General features: G+C 40.0%; 1 protein-coding gene across 1 annotated transcript; it reads left to right on the plus strand.

The window, feature by feature from the left end:
• The first annotated feature begins 605 nt into the window (after positions 1-605).
• c7h1orf53 (chromosome 7 C1orf53 homolog) lies at positions 606-16,577 on the plus strand. Its single transcript, XM_057840694.1, has 4 exons — positions 606-1,037; positions 6,662-6,763; positions 11,872-11,918; positions 15,434-16,577. The coding sequence occupies exons 1-4, from the start codon at positions 762-764 to the stop codon at positions 15,513-15,515; spliced, it is 507 nt and encodes a 168-aa protein (XP_057696677.1). The 5' UTR covers positions 606-761; the 3' UTR covers positions 15,516-16,577.
• The last annotated feature ends 1,774 nt before the right edge of the window (positions 16,578-18,351 follow it).

The raw sequence follows: 18,351 nt of genomic DNA on the forward strand, positions 1-18,351 counted from the left end.
GGGACACAGTAGGATGGTTCAGCCACTATAGTTCATAAATGCAGAAAAAAATGAACTACTGTCATTTGTTTTGTTTTGTTTGAAATCTTAAACTGATGTGTTTTTTAAACATTCCACTCAGGGTGTTAGCATATGTGCCTCAGAGTTCTGTGGTTCAGGTTTGTATTCTTGGCTCGACTTTTAGGAAGTTTGCATATTACATATTTGCCTGTGTACTATTTTTTTTTTTCCCCACACCCAAAATAAGAAAAAAAGCCTATTGCATTCAGTTTGATTGAAGGCTCATAATTGTACTTAAGCATAAATGTGAGTGTAATTGTTATTTTTATGTAATGAGGACAAGCTCTCCAGAAATTCAATGGACAAATAGTTTGCTGAAGTCCTAACGTAGAACACGTGGGTTATATCTAATCGACTTCTAATAATTTTCCAATAAATGTATTTACTTAGAGGCCGTTTACTGTGATATAGTTTACTACCTCTAATGTGTCCATATTAATTGCCCTTGTGATCTAAAAGTAGGAGGTTGTTATAAGGAAACTGAAGCGGCAATCCAAACTGTGATTTGTCAATCAACCGCAGTGGCGCTGTAGAGCCGAATGAGCGGTCACGTGCTTGTGACGCACCTTTTAAACAGGAAGTGGTGCTTTCACTCATGTGAAGCCAAGTTAGGAAAGATGCGATTTGAGTAAAGTTTTAGAGTGTCAGGCTGTTAGTTGTTTCTTTTATTTAAGAAATGTTACGTGGGTATACTGTTAATCATGCACTGGCAACGTTATAAAAGTAGAGGGCTGCTCAGCACATTTACTGTCCTTCACGCCCAGTTTAAAGAGCATCTTGTACCAATGTTAAAATATAAGCAGTCTGTGGACGGTTCGAGGCTTCTCCGAACTACCAACACGCCGACCCAGGATGTCTGCGGCGGGGCAGAACTTGAAAACGCGTTGGAGGGCAGCCCACCCGAGTCCCAACCATCGAGTAGAGAGCTGACAGAGGAGGAGTTGCTCATCCATAGAGTACACACAGAAGCGTGCCAGGTATTAGCGCACTGAGCGGGAGTAATTGTTTATCCAGTACTGTACATTCAAAGTATGGAAATACTTATTCAACCGTGCCGTTCATAGCCAATTGCTTTGAGGTACTACACTCGAGAAAGTTTTAGTACGTATAATGTACCTTAATGCCAAATGAAACGTTTGTAATTATCGCAGAAGTTCCAGTAGGCGATATAAGATGTAATATGAATATTTTCGCACGAGGTATGGTGTAGGCAGCCCTATTTCCTAGTAACATGGTAAGTGTAATTTTCTACTTAATTTTCTTGTTCAAAATGGCTGCCATTGACGCCCGTGGACGTCCAGTCCATTCCATTACTAGGATAGGATGGCCTCCCAGACAAAATATATGCACTAAAACATGATCATTCACATTTAGCTCTCCCAATCCAAATTGATTGGACGTCTAATGCTGTCTATGCATAAACGGAGATTGAGGGGGCAGTGCACCCCCCCCCCCCCCCCCGTTGCTGAATAATGTCATTGCATGTAATTGTCTTTCCTATAAATGGATTTAAAGGAGAGGTTTGGAATTTTTACATATGGTTAAATGCCAATATAAATTATATCAACAGATCAAATACATTCAAAATGAAGATTATTGTTCGAAATACCCATGCGGCCAAAACAATGTCAAACCAAACTGCCATAATTCATTTAATTTTTGAGGGGCCGTTTACATAGTGACTCTCCGAGAAGACGAAACATTTCACATTTGCATCTATACGTTTCAGTCTCCATTCGACCAATGTCGCAATTCCGCTTCAAAACGGTGTAGTATTCATTCCAGGCCCTAGGGGGCACTGCAGATTTACAAGGCGACAGCGAATGATACACTTTGACCCCAACAACCTCCTCAGCTCGGAAGACAACATGCCCGCCTGAGAACATAGCCAACGCTATTGATTGCATGGGTAATCGGTGATTCTCATGCGTGCATATGTTGTGTTTTATTGGTATGTCAAGCAGGCACCATTGACTCGCTCTAGCTTTGCCACTCTGGAGCCCTGAAACTAACAAGTAACTAACAAACTGCACGGAAGTTGTTGAAATCAACTCCATTGACTAATGATACCCCTGCTAACTCGAACTTTAAGCCTAATATAAAACATTCTGAACTTCCCCTTTAAAATAAAGACCTAGCCGTTAACATGTTTTCTATAAAAGTTGTAAAGAAATAAAAACTAAAGCGAATGAAATGAACAAAAATGCTACAAAGTATTTCAAAATGGGTCTAAATTATTTTACGAACAGATCATGTGACTAGCACCTTAGAGACAGTCCTTTGCATTGCTTAGCCAAAACTACACCTGAGTAGGCAAGATGGACATTTAGATTTTTTTTTTTTTTTTTTTTAAACCTAAGCTTTCTGTAGTGGACCAAACATACACGCAGACACTGGTGTTTCAACTTAGGTAAAAAAATCCATTTAATAAAGTCACAAAACAAACAGTTTAACACAAACCTTGGGCCCAAAAGGCTTCAACCAAACTGACCTCACCCCCAGACACATCTCTGTGGCCGTTTAAATCAGGGCGGACTCCACTAACGACCACCTTAAGGAGGTATGACAAATTAACCAAACATTGTCAACTTAATAAAACAACAACAGATGGAAAATATACATATATTCAAACAATAACTAATGTGCATTTAAACAAACAGTGAAAACTTTACTCCAAACAATCATAATTGAATCAACTTAAATAACCCCCCTTCAGAATAGTAGGTGCCAGATCTTACACAGCTGTGGTCGTTACCTCAAATTGGCAAATAAAATCTAATAAGCATTCAGACAAATATTAACTAAAGTGTGCACCCATTAGAAAATACATGTCCAAAACAATATCACATAAATAATTAACTACATCTTGAAACACTAATTTGTGGTGGTAGTGGTATCTACCACACTTTCAAAAGTTACAACCACAACTGAGCTTGAACCGAGGATTGAACATGAACAGTGTCAAGATGCATACATATATTGAAATAATACTGTAAGTTAATTTTATTACTGACACTGCGTTTCGTGGTCATCAACATGTTTTTCCCCTTCTCCCCTAAAAGTCAAAATCCGCCATTGCGTCAATGGCAAGTAATGAGTTAACAATATTGTGTACGACTGTACATATACAGGGTGTCCCAAAAATGTATACACCCTTTTGCAGCCCATAACATGACATGTTCACACTTGAACTGCATTTACTTACCGGTACTTACTTTTAGAATGAATTTTCTTTCTTCAAAGTTCAGTCTGGCTGCCCTCATTGATTCAATGGGTTTAATTGACAAAGAAATGGACAATTTGGTTACCAACTGTTTAAGAGCGTATACATTATTGTGGGACACCCAGTAGTGTACATGAAATTAAAACTGACCTGAAACAAACTCACATTCCATAAACACCATTGACTTGATGATATACAGTGTGCACAAATTCAACAACTGGATATAACATTTTTTATTACTCTAAGCCATCGCTGTTTTAAATGAATACGACACAAACAATTATATATGATTTTATTGAATACAAGATGTAAACTTTCACAGTGCAGGTGAAAAAAGCATAAGCAAACAAGTTTTTGTAGAAATGCAGGTAACATTTTCTCATGAGTGCACAGAATTATAATGTACAGATACATTCATATATTTTTATCACATCTCAAACAGAAATATTACGATAAATTATCTTTTTGCATCAGATTTATGATCGTGGTTGAATCTCTGTGATTCCAGCAATTTTGGGTGCGAATTTGTCTCTTCAGTTGAACAATACGTATTTGTTTTCAAGCCTGCATGATGTCAAGACAGTTTGGATTTTTAATACCAGAGTAACTCTCCCAGTAGTAAGCCTCATGGAGTCTTTATTTACCAATAAAAGTCTGTTACTCAACAACATTATTGTTGGGAATGTTATTTATTGATTTAGTTTAGTTTTAGTTTTTGTATTTTACTGCCCTAAACAGTTTTTGTTCAACTTAATAAGTTACACTTGTATAGCATAAGTACAGTGCTGGCCAAAAGTATTGGCACCCCATGCAATTCTGTCAGATAATGCTTGATTTCTCCCAGAAAATCATTGCAATTACAAATGCTTTGGTATTAATAGCTTCATTTATTTGCTTGCAATTAAAAAAACACAAAAGAGAATGGGGGGGGGGGGACCCAAATCATGATCATTTCACACAAAACTCCAAAAATGGGCCGGACAAAAGTATTGGCACCCTTTGAAAAATCGTGATGCTTCTCTGATTTGTGTAATTAACAGCACCTGTTACTTACCTGTGGCACATAACAGGAGGTGGCAATAACTGAATCACACTTGCAGCCTGTTAAAATGGATTAAAGTTGACAGAACCTCTGTCCTCTGTCCTTGTGTGTATCGCATTGAGCATGGAGAAAAGAAGTCCAAAGAACTGTCTGAGGACTTCAGAAGCAAAATTGTGAGGAAGCAGGGGCAATCTCAAGGCCACAAGTCCATCTCCAAAGGCCTGAATGTTCCTGTGTCTACTGTACGCAGTGGCATCAATAAGTGTAAAGCCCATGGCACTGTGGCTAACCTCCCCAGATGTGGACGGAAAAGAAAAATTGACGAGAGATTTCAACGAAAGATTGTGCGGATGGTGGATAAAGATCCTCGACTAATATCCAAACAAGTTCAAGCAGTCCTGCAGTCGAGGTTACAACCGGATCAACCCGTACTATCTGTCGGCGTCTGACTGAAAAGGGACTCTATGGTAGGATACCCAGGAAGACCCCACTTCTGACCCAGAGACTTAAAAAAGCCAGGCTGGAGTTTGCCAAAACTTACCAGAGAAAGCCACAAACGTTTTGGAAGAATGCTCTCTCGTCAGATGAGACAAAAGTAGAGCTTTTTGGGAAAAGGCATCAACATAGAGTTTACAGGAAAGCAAGAAACCTTCAAAGAAAAGAACACGGTCCCCACAGTCAAATATGGTGGAGGTTCCCTGATGTTTTGGGGTTGATTTGCTGCCTCTGGCACTGGAATGGTTGACCATATGTATGGTATTATGAAGTCTGAAGACTACCAACAAATTTTGCAACATAGTGTTTGGCCCAGTGTGAGAAAGGTTGGTCTCCCTCAGAGGTCATGGGTCTTCCAGCAGGACAATGACCCAAAACACACTTAAAAAAATCACTAGAAAATGGTTTGAGAGAAAGCACTGGAGACTTCTAAAGTGGCCAGCAATGAGTCCTGACCTGAATCCCATTGAACACTTGTGGAGAGATCTGAAAATGGCAGTTTGGAGAGGGCACCCTTCTAATCTCAGAGACCTGGAGAAGTTTGCCAAAAAAGAATGGTCTAAAATTCCAGCAGAGCATTGTAAGAATCTCATTGATGGATACCGGAAGCAGTTGTTTGCAGTTATTTTGTCCAAAGGTTGTTCTATCAAGTTTTAGGCTGAGGGTGCCACTACTTTTGTCTGGGCCATTTTTTCAGTTTTGTGTGAAATGATAATGATTTTTTTTCATTCTCTTTTGTGTTTTTTCATTGCAAGCAAAATAAATGAAGATATTAATACCAAAGCATTTGTAATTGCAATCATTTTCTGGGGGAAATTGAGCATTATCTGACAGAATTGCAGGGGTGCCAATACTTTTGGCCAGCATTGTATGTTTTTTTTGTTGCTGTTTTTTGTTTTGTTTTGTTTTTTTAAATAATCATTTAAACAGCCGTAATTTACTTGGATTAAGTCAAATATTTACTCAACATCTGCAGTAGCAGTTGCACAAGCTTGATGGTAGTGGCATTATTTTTTTTTGTCTGATCCCTCATCTTTTCCAGATCATCTTTACTCTTCCATCAAGCAGAGCCAGTCAGGCGCACGGTAGTTGCAGTCGTGTAAAGGTGCATCTGCATGCCTTGAGGCTTTTCTCTTGTAAATATTGTGCTCCTGAGTGTGCAGTGAAGTTGAGGCAAGTTGGCCAAGACCTGAGAAGAGTGTGATGGCTTGGGTGGTAAAAGCACAATGCAGAGGGGGCCCAAGTATGCCAGCTTCACTATATGGCCATGCAATGCCATGTGAAATGACAGGCTGTGTCACCCAAAGGCCTGGGGCTTTTTTGTCTTTGTGGCCTGTCAAAGCTCACCAACTAGTGGGCTCTCAGTTTGAAACAGACTGAAGGGTGACATTTTCAAAACTTCCTGAGGGATGGCAGAGGAGTTTGGTGTTTTTCACTCACAGAAGGTGGTTGCGTCCATGAACAGCTGGAGCATAACGTAAGAAGTTTTGTCAGAATATATTCGTAACTGCCCTGCTTAATTGAGGTAGATAAAACCTACGTACTGTATGTAAATACGAGTACGATCGTGTTCGTCGTGACATATTTTTGACAAGTGAATAAAACACAAATGTAATGCGCCAATTAATTTGTTATATCACACGAGATACTGTGTTTTACATCCATATCAATGCAAAGAGGTCACCCACCACCCTCCTCTTTTTAACCTAGAACAATCTGTTAATATATATATTTATGTTAATTAGAGTTGTACATACATATGCCTTTGGTTTGAGTGTATGCAGGGGACATACATTCGCGTACATGTTGCGTTTTGCACTAATTAAAAAAATCATGTGCAGGCAAAGAAGCAGATGTATGTTGACCCTTCCAGTGGGTACAAGGTGTTCACAGAATATGCCCACCTTCAGCGGGGGAAATGCTGTGGCAGTGCTTGCAGACATGTAAGATCCTCTGTTATTTTTAACACTGTGTGTATTCTGTTCCGTGCTGGTCGATTATATGATTAATATTAAGATCCTAAGTGTTTGCATAATGTTATTACTGTTTTTCAAAATACATGACTTCATTAAGGTCCGAGGTCTGGATTGGATTTTTGTTCAGGCAGTACTTTACTCCTCATATAGCCTATTACGAAAGTACAATGTCACTCTGTAAAGCACAAACCCTTGCCAACACTGAACTGCGACCAAAAGCAAAGTGAAATTACTGATTGTTTGTCCATCCGTCAATTATTTATCAGGCATAGAGAACAATGAATGACAAATATTTTTTAGGTTGAATTATATTACAGCCTCAATACAAACTCATTCTAAATCTCAATCTGCATAGACTCACACCAATAGTTAAATTTGCAGGAAACTAATTGAGCATTTTTGGGGATAAAGAAAATTCCTTAAGGCAAATATGTCAATTTTAAGATGAAAAGAAAAATGTAGAATCCTGACCTTAACCCTATTTAACATTTATGGACAATACTGGGAACTCTGGGTACGTGGGCAGGAAACCAATCAATTTCAATGAGCTGTAACGATTTTGGCAAGAATTGTGGTTACATTTCCATCCAGGATTATACCAGAATTATGCCAGAGGTTGGCTACAAAAAGCATCTGGTTGAGGTGAAAAAGTCAGGACAACAGACGTATGCAGTTTTATTTAACTATTACCACAGAGACAATTTTGCTGTAATTGATGTTTTTTTTTCCTGAAACTAACATGTGCAAAGAAAATGTCAGTGTTAGGTGAAAGTACAGTGGCATTGAAAAAGTTTGTGCATACCAGGTTTGGACAAACTTTTGCATACCAATGTAAACTTACTGTAAATGGAAATACACAGTGCCATGTGAAAATTTAAAATGTCACTTAAGCTTTAAACGTTTGGGAAAGCCTGCGGGCAGTAACATTGAAACGGTGCCTTTTTTTACTAACACGATCACCAGGCGCATTGAGGAGATACACGTGCGTTAGAATATTGTGAGAAAGTTTTTTGTATCTTGTCATTTAGATGATTATGGCTTACTGCTCAAGAAAACTCAAATTCAAACAATTTTTAAGATTAGTAAAAAGTGAAATGTCACACTCTAATCATTCAAATAACTCAAAACACCTTAAAAAAAAGGCTCACCACGCCTTTAAACTGTTTCTCAAGCCTTGTCCACACGTAGACAGGTATATCGTTTAAAGAAGATATTTTCCTACAATTTAGCCAATCATCCACACTCCCAACGCAGGTTTTGGGCATTCAAAACAAGTGTTATAAAAACCGCCAACCTAAGTGAAGATTTGTGAAATCTGAGTTTGATACGTCTGCATGCATACACTAATAACAGTAACTTTGCATTTACTTTTTTTTTTTTTTCCCGGTCAATAGCAATAAAATATCTTACGTCACATATGCAACCCGTATTTACAGTGGTATGAAAAAGTATCAGAACCTTTTGGAATTTCTCACATTTCTGTATAAAATCACTATCAGATGTGATCTGATATTTGTCAAAATCAAACGGATGTAAAAACTGTCTGCTTTAACTAAAACCACCCAAACATTTATAGGTTTTCATATTTTAATGAGGATAGCATGCAAACAATGACGAAAGGGGGAAAGATAAGTGAACTGTCTGCATAAAGAGACTTAAAGAGCAATTGAAACCAATTTTTACCAAACAAGTTAAGTCAGGTGTGTGCCCAATCACTGATGAGTGGTTTAAAGCTGCCCTGCCCACTATAAAACACACAACTAGTAAGAATTGTCTTGATGAGAAGCATTGTCTAATGTGCATCATGGCTCGGTCAAAAGAGCTGTTTGAAGACCTGCGATCAAGGATTGTTGATTTGTACAAAGCTGGGAAAGGATAAAAAACCATCTCTAAAAGTTTGGATGTTTACCAATGGACAGTCAGAGAATTGTCTACAAAAGGAGAGAGTTTGGCACTGTTGCTTCTCTCCCAAGAAGTGGCCGTCCACCAAAGATGACGCCAAGAGTTCAGCGCAGAATACTCAGAGAGGTTAAAAAAAAAAAGAAAAAAGACCTCGAGTGTGTCTGCTAAAGACTTACAGAAATCACTGGCACAGTCCAATATACGAGGGGTATTCAAAAAGTAATGCACCCAACTTCATTATGTACAAACAAATTATAATAGCAACATGTATTATACATCAAAAGAAAGGTACAAGTGTGAGGATTACATTTTTACTTCTCCACATAGTCTCCACCTCTCTCAAGAGCTACAGTCCACCTATGAACGAGGGTATGTATACCAGTGTTGTAGAACTCAGCCGGTTGATCTGTAAGCCAATTCTTGACAGCAGTTTTCACTTCATCGGCATTGCCATATCAGTTTCCCCGGAGTCCTCCTTTCATTGGACCAAAGAGGAGGTAGTCTGACAGTGTCAAATCAGGAAAATATGGCGGATGTGGTATCACAGTCCATGCAAATGAAGTGATGACCTCCATGGTCCTGATGCTTGTGTGAGGACGTGCATTGTCATGCTGGAGGAGCACATTTGCCATGTCCAAGTTGGGCCGAACACATCGAATTCTTGCTTTGAGCTTCATAAGAGTCTCAATTGACTGTATACTGTACCTCAGAGTTAATGGTTTCCCCAATCGGCAAAAAATCCGCAAGGATTGAGAATCCCAAAAAACGGTGGCCATAATTTTGCCATCTGACTTTTGGGCCTTGAACTTTTTGGTCCTTGGTGAATTTGGGTGACGCCATTCCACTGATCTCCTTTTAGATTCAAGTTCAAAATGGTATACCCATGCTTCATCTCCAGTAATGAGGGATCAGGGGTCAGAGGGATTTCTCCCTCTGCAACAAGGAATTGGATTACAGCTCTTTGTTTCTGACAAGCTTCAAGAGGGGTAGCCATTTTGGAAGCTAGTTTAAGCTTTAAAAATCTGAAAATAAGAAAAACACATATAACAATCGCCAAAAGGTGTGTCCTATCATGTTTGTGCCAAATATAAACAAGATTGGTAAAATCCTGTAAGAGCAATGCACTTGAGTGCATTACTTTTTGAATGCCCCTCGTATCTGTGCACACATAAACTATATGTAAAACTATGGCCAAGAATGGTGTTCATGGGAGGACTCCAGAAAGGAAGCCACTGCTGTCTAAAAAAAAAACATTGTTGCTCGTTTAATGTTCGCAAAAAAGTACTTGGACATTCCCCAGAAGTTTTGGCAAAATATTTTGTGGACTGATGAAACCAAAGATGAAGTGTTTAGGTGTAACACACAACGTCATGTATAGAGGAAAAATGGAACAGCTCACCAACATTAACACCTCATTCCCACCGTGAAGCATGGTGGAGGGAGCATCATGATTTGGGGCTCTTTTTGCTACCTCAGTGCCTTGACAACTTATAATCATTCATTGAAGAAAGAATTCAAAAGTTTATTAGAATGTTTTGCAGGAAAACCTGAGGTCCTCTGTCAGACAGTTGATCTTAAAAGAGGCTGGCTGCTGCAACAAAACAATGATCCAAAATACAGATGTAAATCAACTTCAGAATGGTTTTAGAAGAACAAAATACATGTTCTGGAGTGGCCAAGTCAAAGTCCAGACTTGAACCCCATTGAGATGCTGTGACATGACCTCAAGACAGCGATTCATGCCAAACATCCCAGGAATCTGACTGAACTACAGGGGTTTTGTAGAGAAGAATTGGCCAAGATTAGTTTTGATGGATGTGCCAGACTGATCTGCAGCTACGGGAAGCGTCTGGTTGAAGTTATTGCTGCCAAAGGGGGGGGCACAAAATATTAAATGTGATAGTTCACTTACTTATTTTTCCCCCTTCTGTCATTGTTTGCATACTATCCTCATTAAAATATGAAAACTTATAAATGTTTGGATGCTTTGAGTTAAAGCAGATACTGTTTTTTCATCTGTGTTATTTTTATAAACATCAGCTCATATTTGATGGTTATTTTATGCAGAAATGTGAGAAATTCCAAAGGGTTCAGATACTTTTACCACTGAACCAGACATTGGGAGACGGTGCGTATGAAGACATTGTGAACATTGAAAAATAAGAAAGTCAAGTGCAAAAAGCAGGGTCAAAAATGTTTGTAATTTCCACTCTTGTGCAAGCACGTAACTACTACACTACAAGGTGGCAAATTTTGCCTTGTGGCGTGTTACAACCGAGACAATCTAATTTCTGGCATAAGTATGAGATGTGTGCTGAACCATAATTATGTAGGTGTGGATGATTTTTTTTTTTTTCTATTAAGGCAGTCGTGTGTACATGAATGTTTTTTCCTCAAAGAGGGGCTAGGGCAGGGGTGGGCAAACTATTCCACAAAGGGCCGCAGTGGGTGCGGGTTTTTGTTCATACCCATCATGAGGACAGCCTTTCACCAATCCGGTTTCTTACAAGTGCAATCAGTAGATTGCAGTCAGGTGCTTCTATTTTCCACTGATACTTCATTGGCTAAACTGTCTGTGCTGAATAAGTTGGAACAAAGACCAGGACCCACTGTGGCCCTTGAGGACCGGTTTGCCCACCCCTGGGCTAGGGTATTTGTTTCATTTTTTTTTTTTTTTTTTTTTTTCCAACCCTGCTACGTGTGTACAAGGACTCAGTCTGAATCAGAAATCTACATAATCATGGGGAAGACTGCTGACTTTGTGTTATTTAAGGGTTTTCAAACATCAAATCCCAAACTAAAATATAATAGAATGAACAAAATTACCCATGTGACATAATAGTGCGATGTCTTACAGGTATAAGACTGCTTGTTTGATTGATATTATGACAACAAGATCATTTTAGCTTCAAAGTGAGCATTGCTTTCATCTATCGGAATGAGTCTTGTTCAGTTCTGTTTATTCCCCATCCTCTCCTCTCCTGTCTTATTAAATCACATTTACCAGTAGTCTAGTCAGTACCCCTGTTCGTTCTTGTACTTTTGTCCTCTGTTTTTGCTATTTTCCTTTCTCAAAGATTTTTTTTTTTTTTTGCACAACAAATTCATGCTTTGCCTGCTATGTGACTTCACATGAAACCATTTAACACAGTTTATTTCATTCTGTTCTACAGTGTCCATATGGCCAAGTCAACGTAAAAGACCCTGCAATGAAGAAAATGTTTAATTCTCAATTTTATGTATAGGTCCAATATGCCAAAGTAGCAGGTATGCAAGATAGCGTGAAGAATCCACTGCCATGCTTTGAGACATTTTTAGCAGCGTGTCGAATGATGAAATTTGAGTAGTGACTGTGCAATGCCTTCCATACCGCACACCTATTCTTCATTATTCTAATTTTAATATGGGCAAGAAAAACTGATTGTTCTGTAGAATGTTGAGAAAAATACAATTTCATGGTATTTTTTGTTTTGAAGCTTTCTTCAATGTCCATTGGAATGCAGTAAGTTTCATTTCTCATTCCTTTTTATGAGTACTTAATTTCTGGTGGTATTTCTCTTCTCTGATGTATTAACAAGGGTTGTGGGAGTATAAAGATAAAAACTGAAAGAGCATTTTAGATGTTTGCCCTCAAGATAAAGGGCATATAAGAGAAGATAACAGTCGGATGTCAGATAACATCGTGTGCTCTTTTGCTTTGCATCTCTTATTATTTATTTTCTCCCAAATGTACGAGTGCATGAATATTAGCATGATTTGCACTCCATAGTGGCTCGACTAAACTCTCTACGTCTGACTGGAAAACTACGTTGTTAAAAATAGGCAAGGGCCAAGGGTCAGCCCTCTCACTTGTTTGCACTGCTTTTGCACCATTTGATGGAATCAGGCTGTTAACAAACACGGCGCGGACATCAACAGCGGCCCCACTAGACTCGCAGCCTCCTGGCAACACTTGGCTAAAGCACAGCTCCCTGCGGCTTCTCTCCTGAGCTGCAGCCTAATGAACTCTGGGGCACTCCTTTCCCCACTTCTACAGTAGACGAACGCATGTTCAGGAGCAAGCATATAGGCTTGTAAGAGCAGAACACCCTGTGGCTCTTAATGGGCTAATATAGAATAAAGAGTGCGCTAAACACTACACTTTGCAGCCCACAGTTTTAGGAGTGCAAAGTAAGGCCAAGAGCTGGCTCGGCACCACTTGCAGATACGCGGAGGATAGATGTGAGGTTTGACTCGTTAGTGCATGTGGGAAGACATCGCAATGCCTTCAGGCTCTGAGCATGTCACACACGCTCTCCTGGCTCTGCCTGATTGGGCAAACAGAGGCATGTGAGAGGATGTGTCTGCCGCCAAATTCTGTCGGGGCAGCCACTCTCCTCCTCGGCAGGTGGGTCCTAAAGGCAAGCGCTTGGTGATGGCAACACAGGCCTGTGAGCAGCTACAAGGAGATTTATGATCCCAACAGTGCTGGGGAGGACAGCTTCTTGGGGACGCGTCGTCAGGCGGGATGAGAGGTGAATTTATATTGCGTTATTGTAAATTGAGGCAGCGAAGCGTGCGGCGGCAACACTCTACAGCGGAATTGTGAAGGTGTCAGACCCATCAAGTAGGTTACCTGGGTCCGCTTGCCTGCCGCCCCTTCGCGCCTTTTGCCTGGGGACTCATCTGTCGCTTTGAAGTAGATGCATTGCCACTCAGGGCCTTGGCAGTACTGTAGCCCGCACCGTGAAATAGGCCAACTTTTGTGGATGCCTCGTCCTTGCACATCTTTACAATCTATTGATGGCACACGTTGGAAGGTTGTTGTACCTATCCTGTTTTAGTGACACAAACAACACACACAGTAAAACCCCTTAGACAGGAGGAAGTCATTTAATTAATATTGATGGTATTTCCATAAACCTCTATTCAGTGAACGTATCAACAATGGAGGGGCATTCCACAGGGTGGAAATTGTTACATCTCACTTTATGGTTTCACTTCCTAGAGGGAAAGCAAAATGTATTTTTATCAGTCATGAATGTATTTTGAAGCGTGAGATTATACAAAGTAATATTCCATTCTATTTTGACATAGATCTAGACCAGGGGTGTCCAAACAGGTCCTCAAGGGGCATAATGGGTGCTGTTGGTCTCGGCAGAAACCTCACATATTTTGGACACCCCTGATCTAGACAATGGTTGAATTTTTTTTCTTTTCAACCTTGTCATGACTAGGATTTTTCTGATGCATTTTCACCCATCTTTACTTAAAATAGTCATCATTGGCTGCCAGTGGTGGTGATAGACAAAAAAGGGTTGTTCTAGAAAGAAGCTGTTTCGGGTTCGATCACGTCATTTTCAAAGTATTGGAATCGGCAAAAAAATATCGGCCTTGTCTTTTTTTAATATATATATTTTTTTTAATTAAATCGTTTTCTAATTGTATTTAACCTTACAAACATAATGTTACACTCATCCAGAGTCTTTAGTTTAGGCTTAAGGTAGGGTTATCAAATTTATCCCGATAACGGCGGTAATTAATTTTTTTACAAATATATCACGCATTGCACGACCCACTCACGCATTGTCGCGCTCAATCTGTAATGGCGCCGTTTTACCTATATAGAGAGATGAAAGTAGTAAAATTAGTAGAGTGAATTTTGGCAGCCATTGGAGCCTATTTTTAATTGGCTAAAGCCTTACAATCCCTCTCCCTACGATTAGTTTCATCATGGGAAGCAATGTGGGGAAGCAAGGTAGCAATTGATCTTTTTTTTAACACCTTACGTTACTTCCCAACGCAGAGAAGATATAGCAATTGGTAGCACGACGCACAGTCATGGTTCCACTTCCCATCATGCATTTGGGATGGGCACAGTATCATTTACTGAAAGCTCAACAAATACACTAGATGGCAATATTTAGTCACAATATACAAAGTCACAAATCTTTCTGTCCGTGGATCCCTCTCACAGAAAGAATGTTAATAATGTAAATGCCATCTTGAGGATTTATTGTCATAATAAACAAATACAGTACTTATGTACTGTATGTTGAATGTATATATTCGTCCGAGTTGTATTCATTTTTTTCTTAATGCATTGCCAAAATGTATATGATCGGGAAACATTATCGGGAATGATTGGAATTGAATCGGGAGCAAAAAAAAAAAGCAATTGGATCGGGAAATATCGGGATCGGCAGATACTCAAACTAAAACGATCGGGATCGGATCGGGAGCAAAAAAAACATGATCGGAACAACCCTACTTACAACACTAACACTAAGGAAAAGATGAAAAACCTTCATACTGTTCTAATAGCTATAATGTTGGCTGCCAGTGATGACGATAGACATTCCATCCATTTGGATTGGTGGTCGGTTGCCAGCCCTATCAGTCAAAATGAAGAGAATGTCTCATCAACAATGACACAGAAACATGATCATTCTGTGCCAGCCATTCGAATTCAAATGGATTTTATGTCTATCGTTGTCTATGGTAGTGCATGAGTTCATTATACTTGCCAAGAAATATAAAGTGAGTTTGTTTAATTTAATGTTGACTAAGTAAAGAACAATACATTTTAGTAGTATTTTAGCACAGTTTTCCTTTGTTTGATCTAGGAATTACAGCAGCCAGCCAGACACAAAGTGTTTATTTCAGGCGTTTTGGACTGAACATCTCTGACCTTCAGCTGAAGCATATGCTGCACCAGAGCAGTGTGGCAACAACAAACCGTGTGCCTTTCTACAGGACGATGGCACTAGCCCCAGAGAATAAGAGAGCTGTCCAGTTTGTAACTGTGACCAGACGTGCTCCAGTCACAACCAGTTGACAGGCCGAGCAGCTCTCTCCTGCCTCAGCTGTCCCCGCACTCTCGCACCATCTCAAACAGGCACGGCAGCCCTGCGGCCAATGGCTTCCACCACAGTACTTACAGCATCTCCATCACTGATGGGCAGACTGGCCACATACTGACATGTGCTTGGCAGGGGGTAAAAAAATCAAATTTGAGTGTCAGTCTTATGATCGCTGAAAGGAACATCAGTCCCAGCAACTGGCTTGGCCCTTCCTTATTTATTGGAGTGTGGAAGAGGCTTCGTATTCAAGCAGCATTTGAGCAGCCCCTCCATCAATGTCTAGTCGACACGGACAATGTCAGCTGGCCTCGGGGTAGCAGCCTGCACAGTGGTCATATGGACAACCGGATCCCTGTGGTAGAATTAGTGATAAAAAATGCACACATGGCCGCAGTGTGACAGTCAGGGTGCCAGATTCCTTAGGACAGACATGGCTGCAAATAGCACAGAGGGACAGTTTCTCCCCTGGACCACAACTGGTGCACACACTGATGCCAGGCCAAGCCATGGCCGCCAGATGAGCCCAGATGAAAGAGGAGGCCGGGGCACTCACTGGCACCTCATTGAGGTACACTTTTTGGCAGGTTTATTCCAACCTAACCACATGCGAGCGCTGACAGAATCTCAGTCTGCAAGGACTTGGGGACTAACGGGTCATGGGTTTAGCCCCTTTCAAGGGCATACCCCCATCCAGAAGCGTATTTCCAGATCATGAGGTTTAGAAAGCGTGATTAGTAACTGGAAGTAGACAACTATCTTCAGCACTTAAGTGTTTTGAGCAAGGCTTATATCGTCCCACCTGATCCAGTATCTAATAATTTCATGTTCAATGGCCCTTATGCTTAGCAATGCATCGAAGTGACAAGAGTATTAATGATCTTCAAATTAAAGATGGATGCTCAATGTATATAGGTATGCAAATGGAAAGTTCCTCAGACCTGTTGTAACCGAGAAAATAATGATTAAACACAAAAATGACATGGCATTAGCTATCCCTACCAACATATATATATATATATATATATATATATATATATATATATATATATATATATATATATATATATATATATATATATAATGTATGTGTACACAGTATACCATAGTCTCAAACGCAGGTGCATGGGACAATAGGTATTACCGACTTCACAAAGAAGGGCGGGCAGTCTGGAATAATCGCATTTGATTGGCAAAATAAATAAATCGTACTGGCATTGATAAGATGTCTTCCTGCACCAAGAGCAGCCACACACTGAAAATACTGACTTTTATTTATGCTTTTCTTCACTATCACGCATCAGAATAATGAAATTCGGAGATTTTTCCATTTATAGAACAAATTTCTATCTACTGAAATGCACATAATAAAGGTGTTTGTCCCTTTAAGCATTTGCAGTGGAAAACTCAGGTGGCATTGGTATAGTAGGTCTACAAAATGCTTAGTTGCTAGGGCATTTTAGGTGCCACTATGTTCACCGTCAAGCGGGTTTGAGTTTTAACACGTTTCCCACATTGTCGCTTTGCATTCACTGTACATACTGACTGGAAGTTCACCAAAAGTCGTGAGATGTGCATGTGTAAAATGTGACTATTCTAAACTGTGAGAATGTAAAAAGTCAGCATGAATTAAATATTCGCTGTGGGGAGAGAAAAGGGTGGTTTTCATTTTTTTTGTTATGAATCGTTGCCTCTTTTTTTCTTCAGTGGATGGTTAAAACAGAAGAATGTAGTCTGACAACATAAAACCAAATCCAAACATCAACTAAACCGGTGTGTCTACCCTGAAAAGCTTTGCTTTGTTGTATTGCAATAAAAAACATTCATCTATCATGTTACCTTGTACTTTCTAGTGCGGCCAGATATGGACTAATACGTGCACCAGCCCCCTGGAGGATAGCCTATCCCCATAGGACATACAGGGAGTGCGTGGAGGTGGCGGCAGGCTGTTGGTGCTGTTCTGGGTGTTGTGAGGGGGGGCTTGGGGTGTGCAGGCAGCAGTTGGTGTGCAGAGACCAGAGGCTCAGACTAGCTAGTTAAGAGCTTCTCTCTCCTATCCTCCATCTGCCAGGGACTGGGGTTGTGATTTGAGCTCCAGCAGAGCAGAGCAGGGAGGAGATCGAAGGAGGGTTGGCGGGGGGTAGGGGGAGCAGGAAGAAACAGAAAAAAGAAAGTGCAAAAACGGGGAAAGTGAGGAATAGAAAGAAGGATGGTTAGGAATGAAAGATGGGATAAGAGATGCCTGAAATGTCAATTTAAAGAATCGTCCATAGACACCCAAGGGCACTGTTTAAAATATTTCTGTGGAAATTTTAAATAGAGATGGCAATAACCCATGAACACGTTGTTTATGCATAATGGAAAACCAAGTTTTGTGCTTGTGCATTGTCCTGCATTGCAAATATTTCACATTCTTCATGGGATCCTAAATAGGTAGAAAACCACTCACTTTGATTAGTACCTTTTGTTTTTGCTTGTCAATTTGATCACCAAGAAATTGATGAAAATATTGTATTTTATTAAAATATCACAATTCAGTAGAAATTATGGATTTGGGCCTTTCTTAAAGTCTGTACCAAAATGGCATTTATTTTAATTAACTCATCCATTGCCAACCCTTCCCAGTCAAAATGGATTAAATGTCTATTGCCATCAATGTCATCCAATAACTAATTAATCAAAGTACGTGAATACAAAATGTCCTCTACCCTTATAGGAGTCAAGTCTGCTTTGTTTGTAAATATTTCCAGGGTGTCTCACCCTCCTCCTCACACCCTCGGTGAGACACATGTGACTGGGATGCAGGTTTACAGC

The sequence above is a fragment of the Corythoichthys intestinalis genome, chromosome 7 (genome assembly GCF_030265065.1).
Source record: "Corythoichthys intestinalis isolate RoL2023-P3 chromosome 7, ASM3026506v1, whole genome shotgun sequence".
NCBI classification, from domain to species: domain Eukaryota; kingdom Metazoa; phylum Chordata; class Actinopteri; order Syngnathiformes; family Syngnathidae; genus Corythoichthys; species Corythoichthys intestinalis.

Excerpts from the sequence above, each read along its gene's own strand:
- c7h1orf53 (XM_057840694.1), top strand. The coding sequence starts at position 762 with ATGCACTGGCAACGTTATAAAAGTAGAGGGCTGCTCAGCACATTTACT. Across the intron at positions 1,038-6,661 it reads TACACACAGAAGCGTGCCAG|GCAAAGAAGCAGATGTATGT; the intron begins GTATTAGCGCAC and ends AATCATGTGCAG. Across the intron at positions 11,919-15,433 it reads GACCCTGCAATGAAGAAAAT|GACGATGGCACTAGCCCCAG; the intron begins GTTTAATTCTCA and ends GCCTTTCTACAG.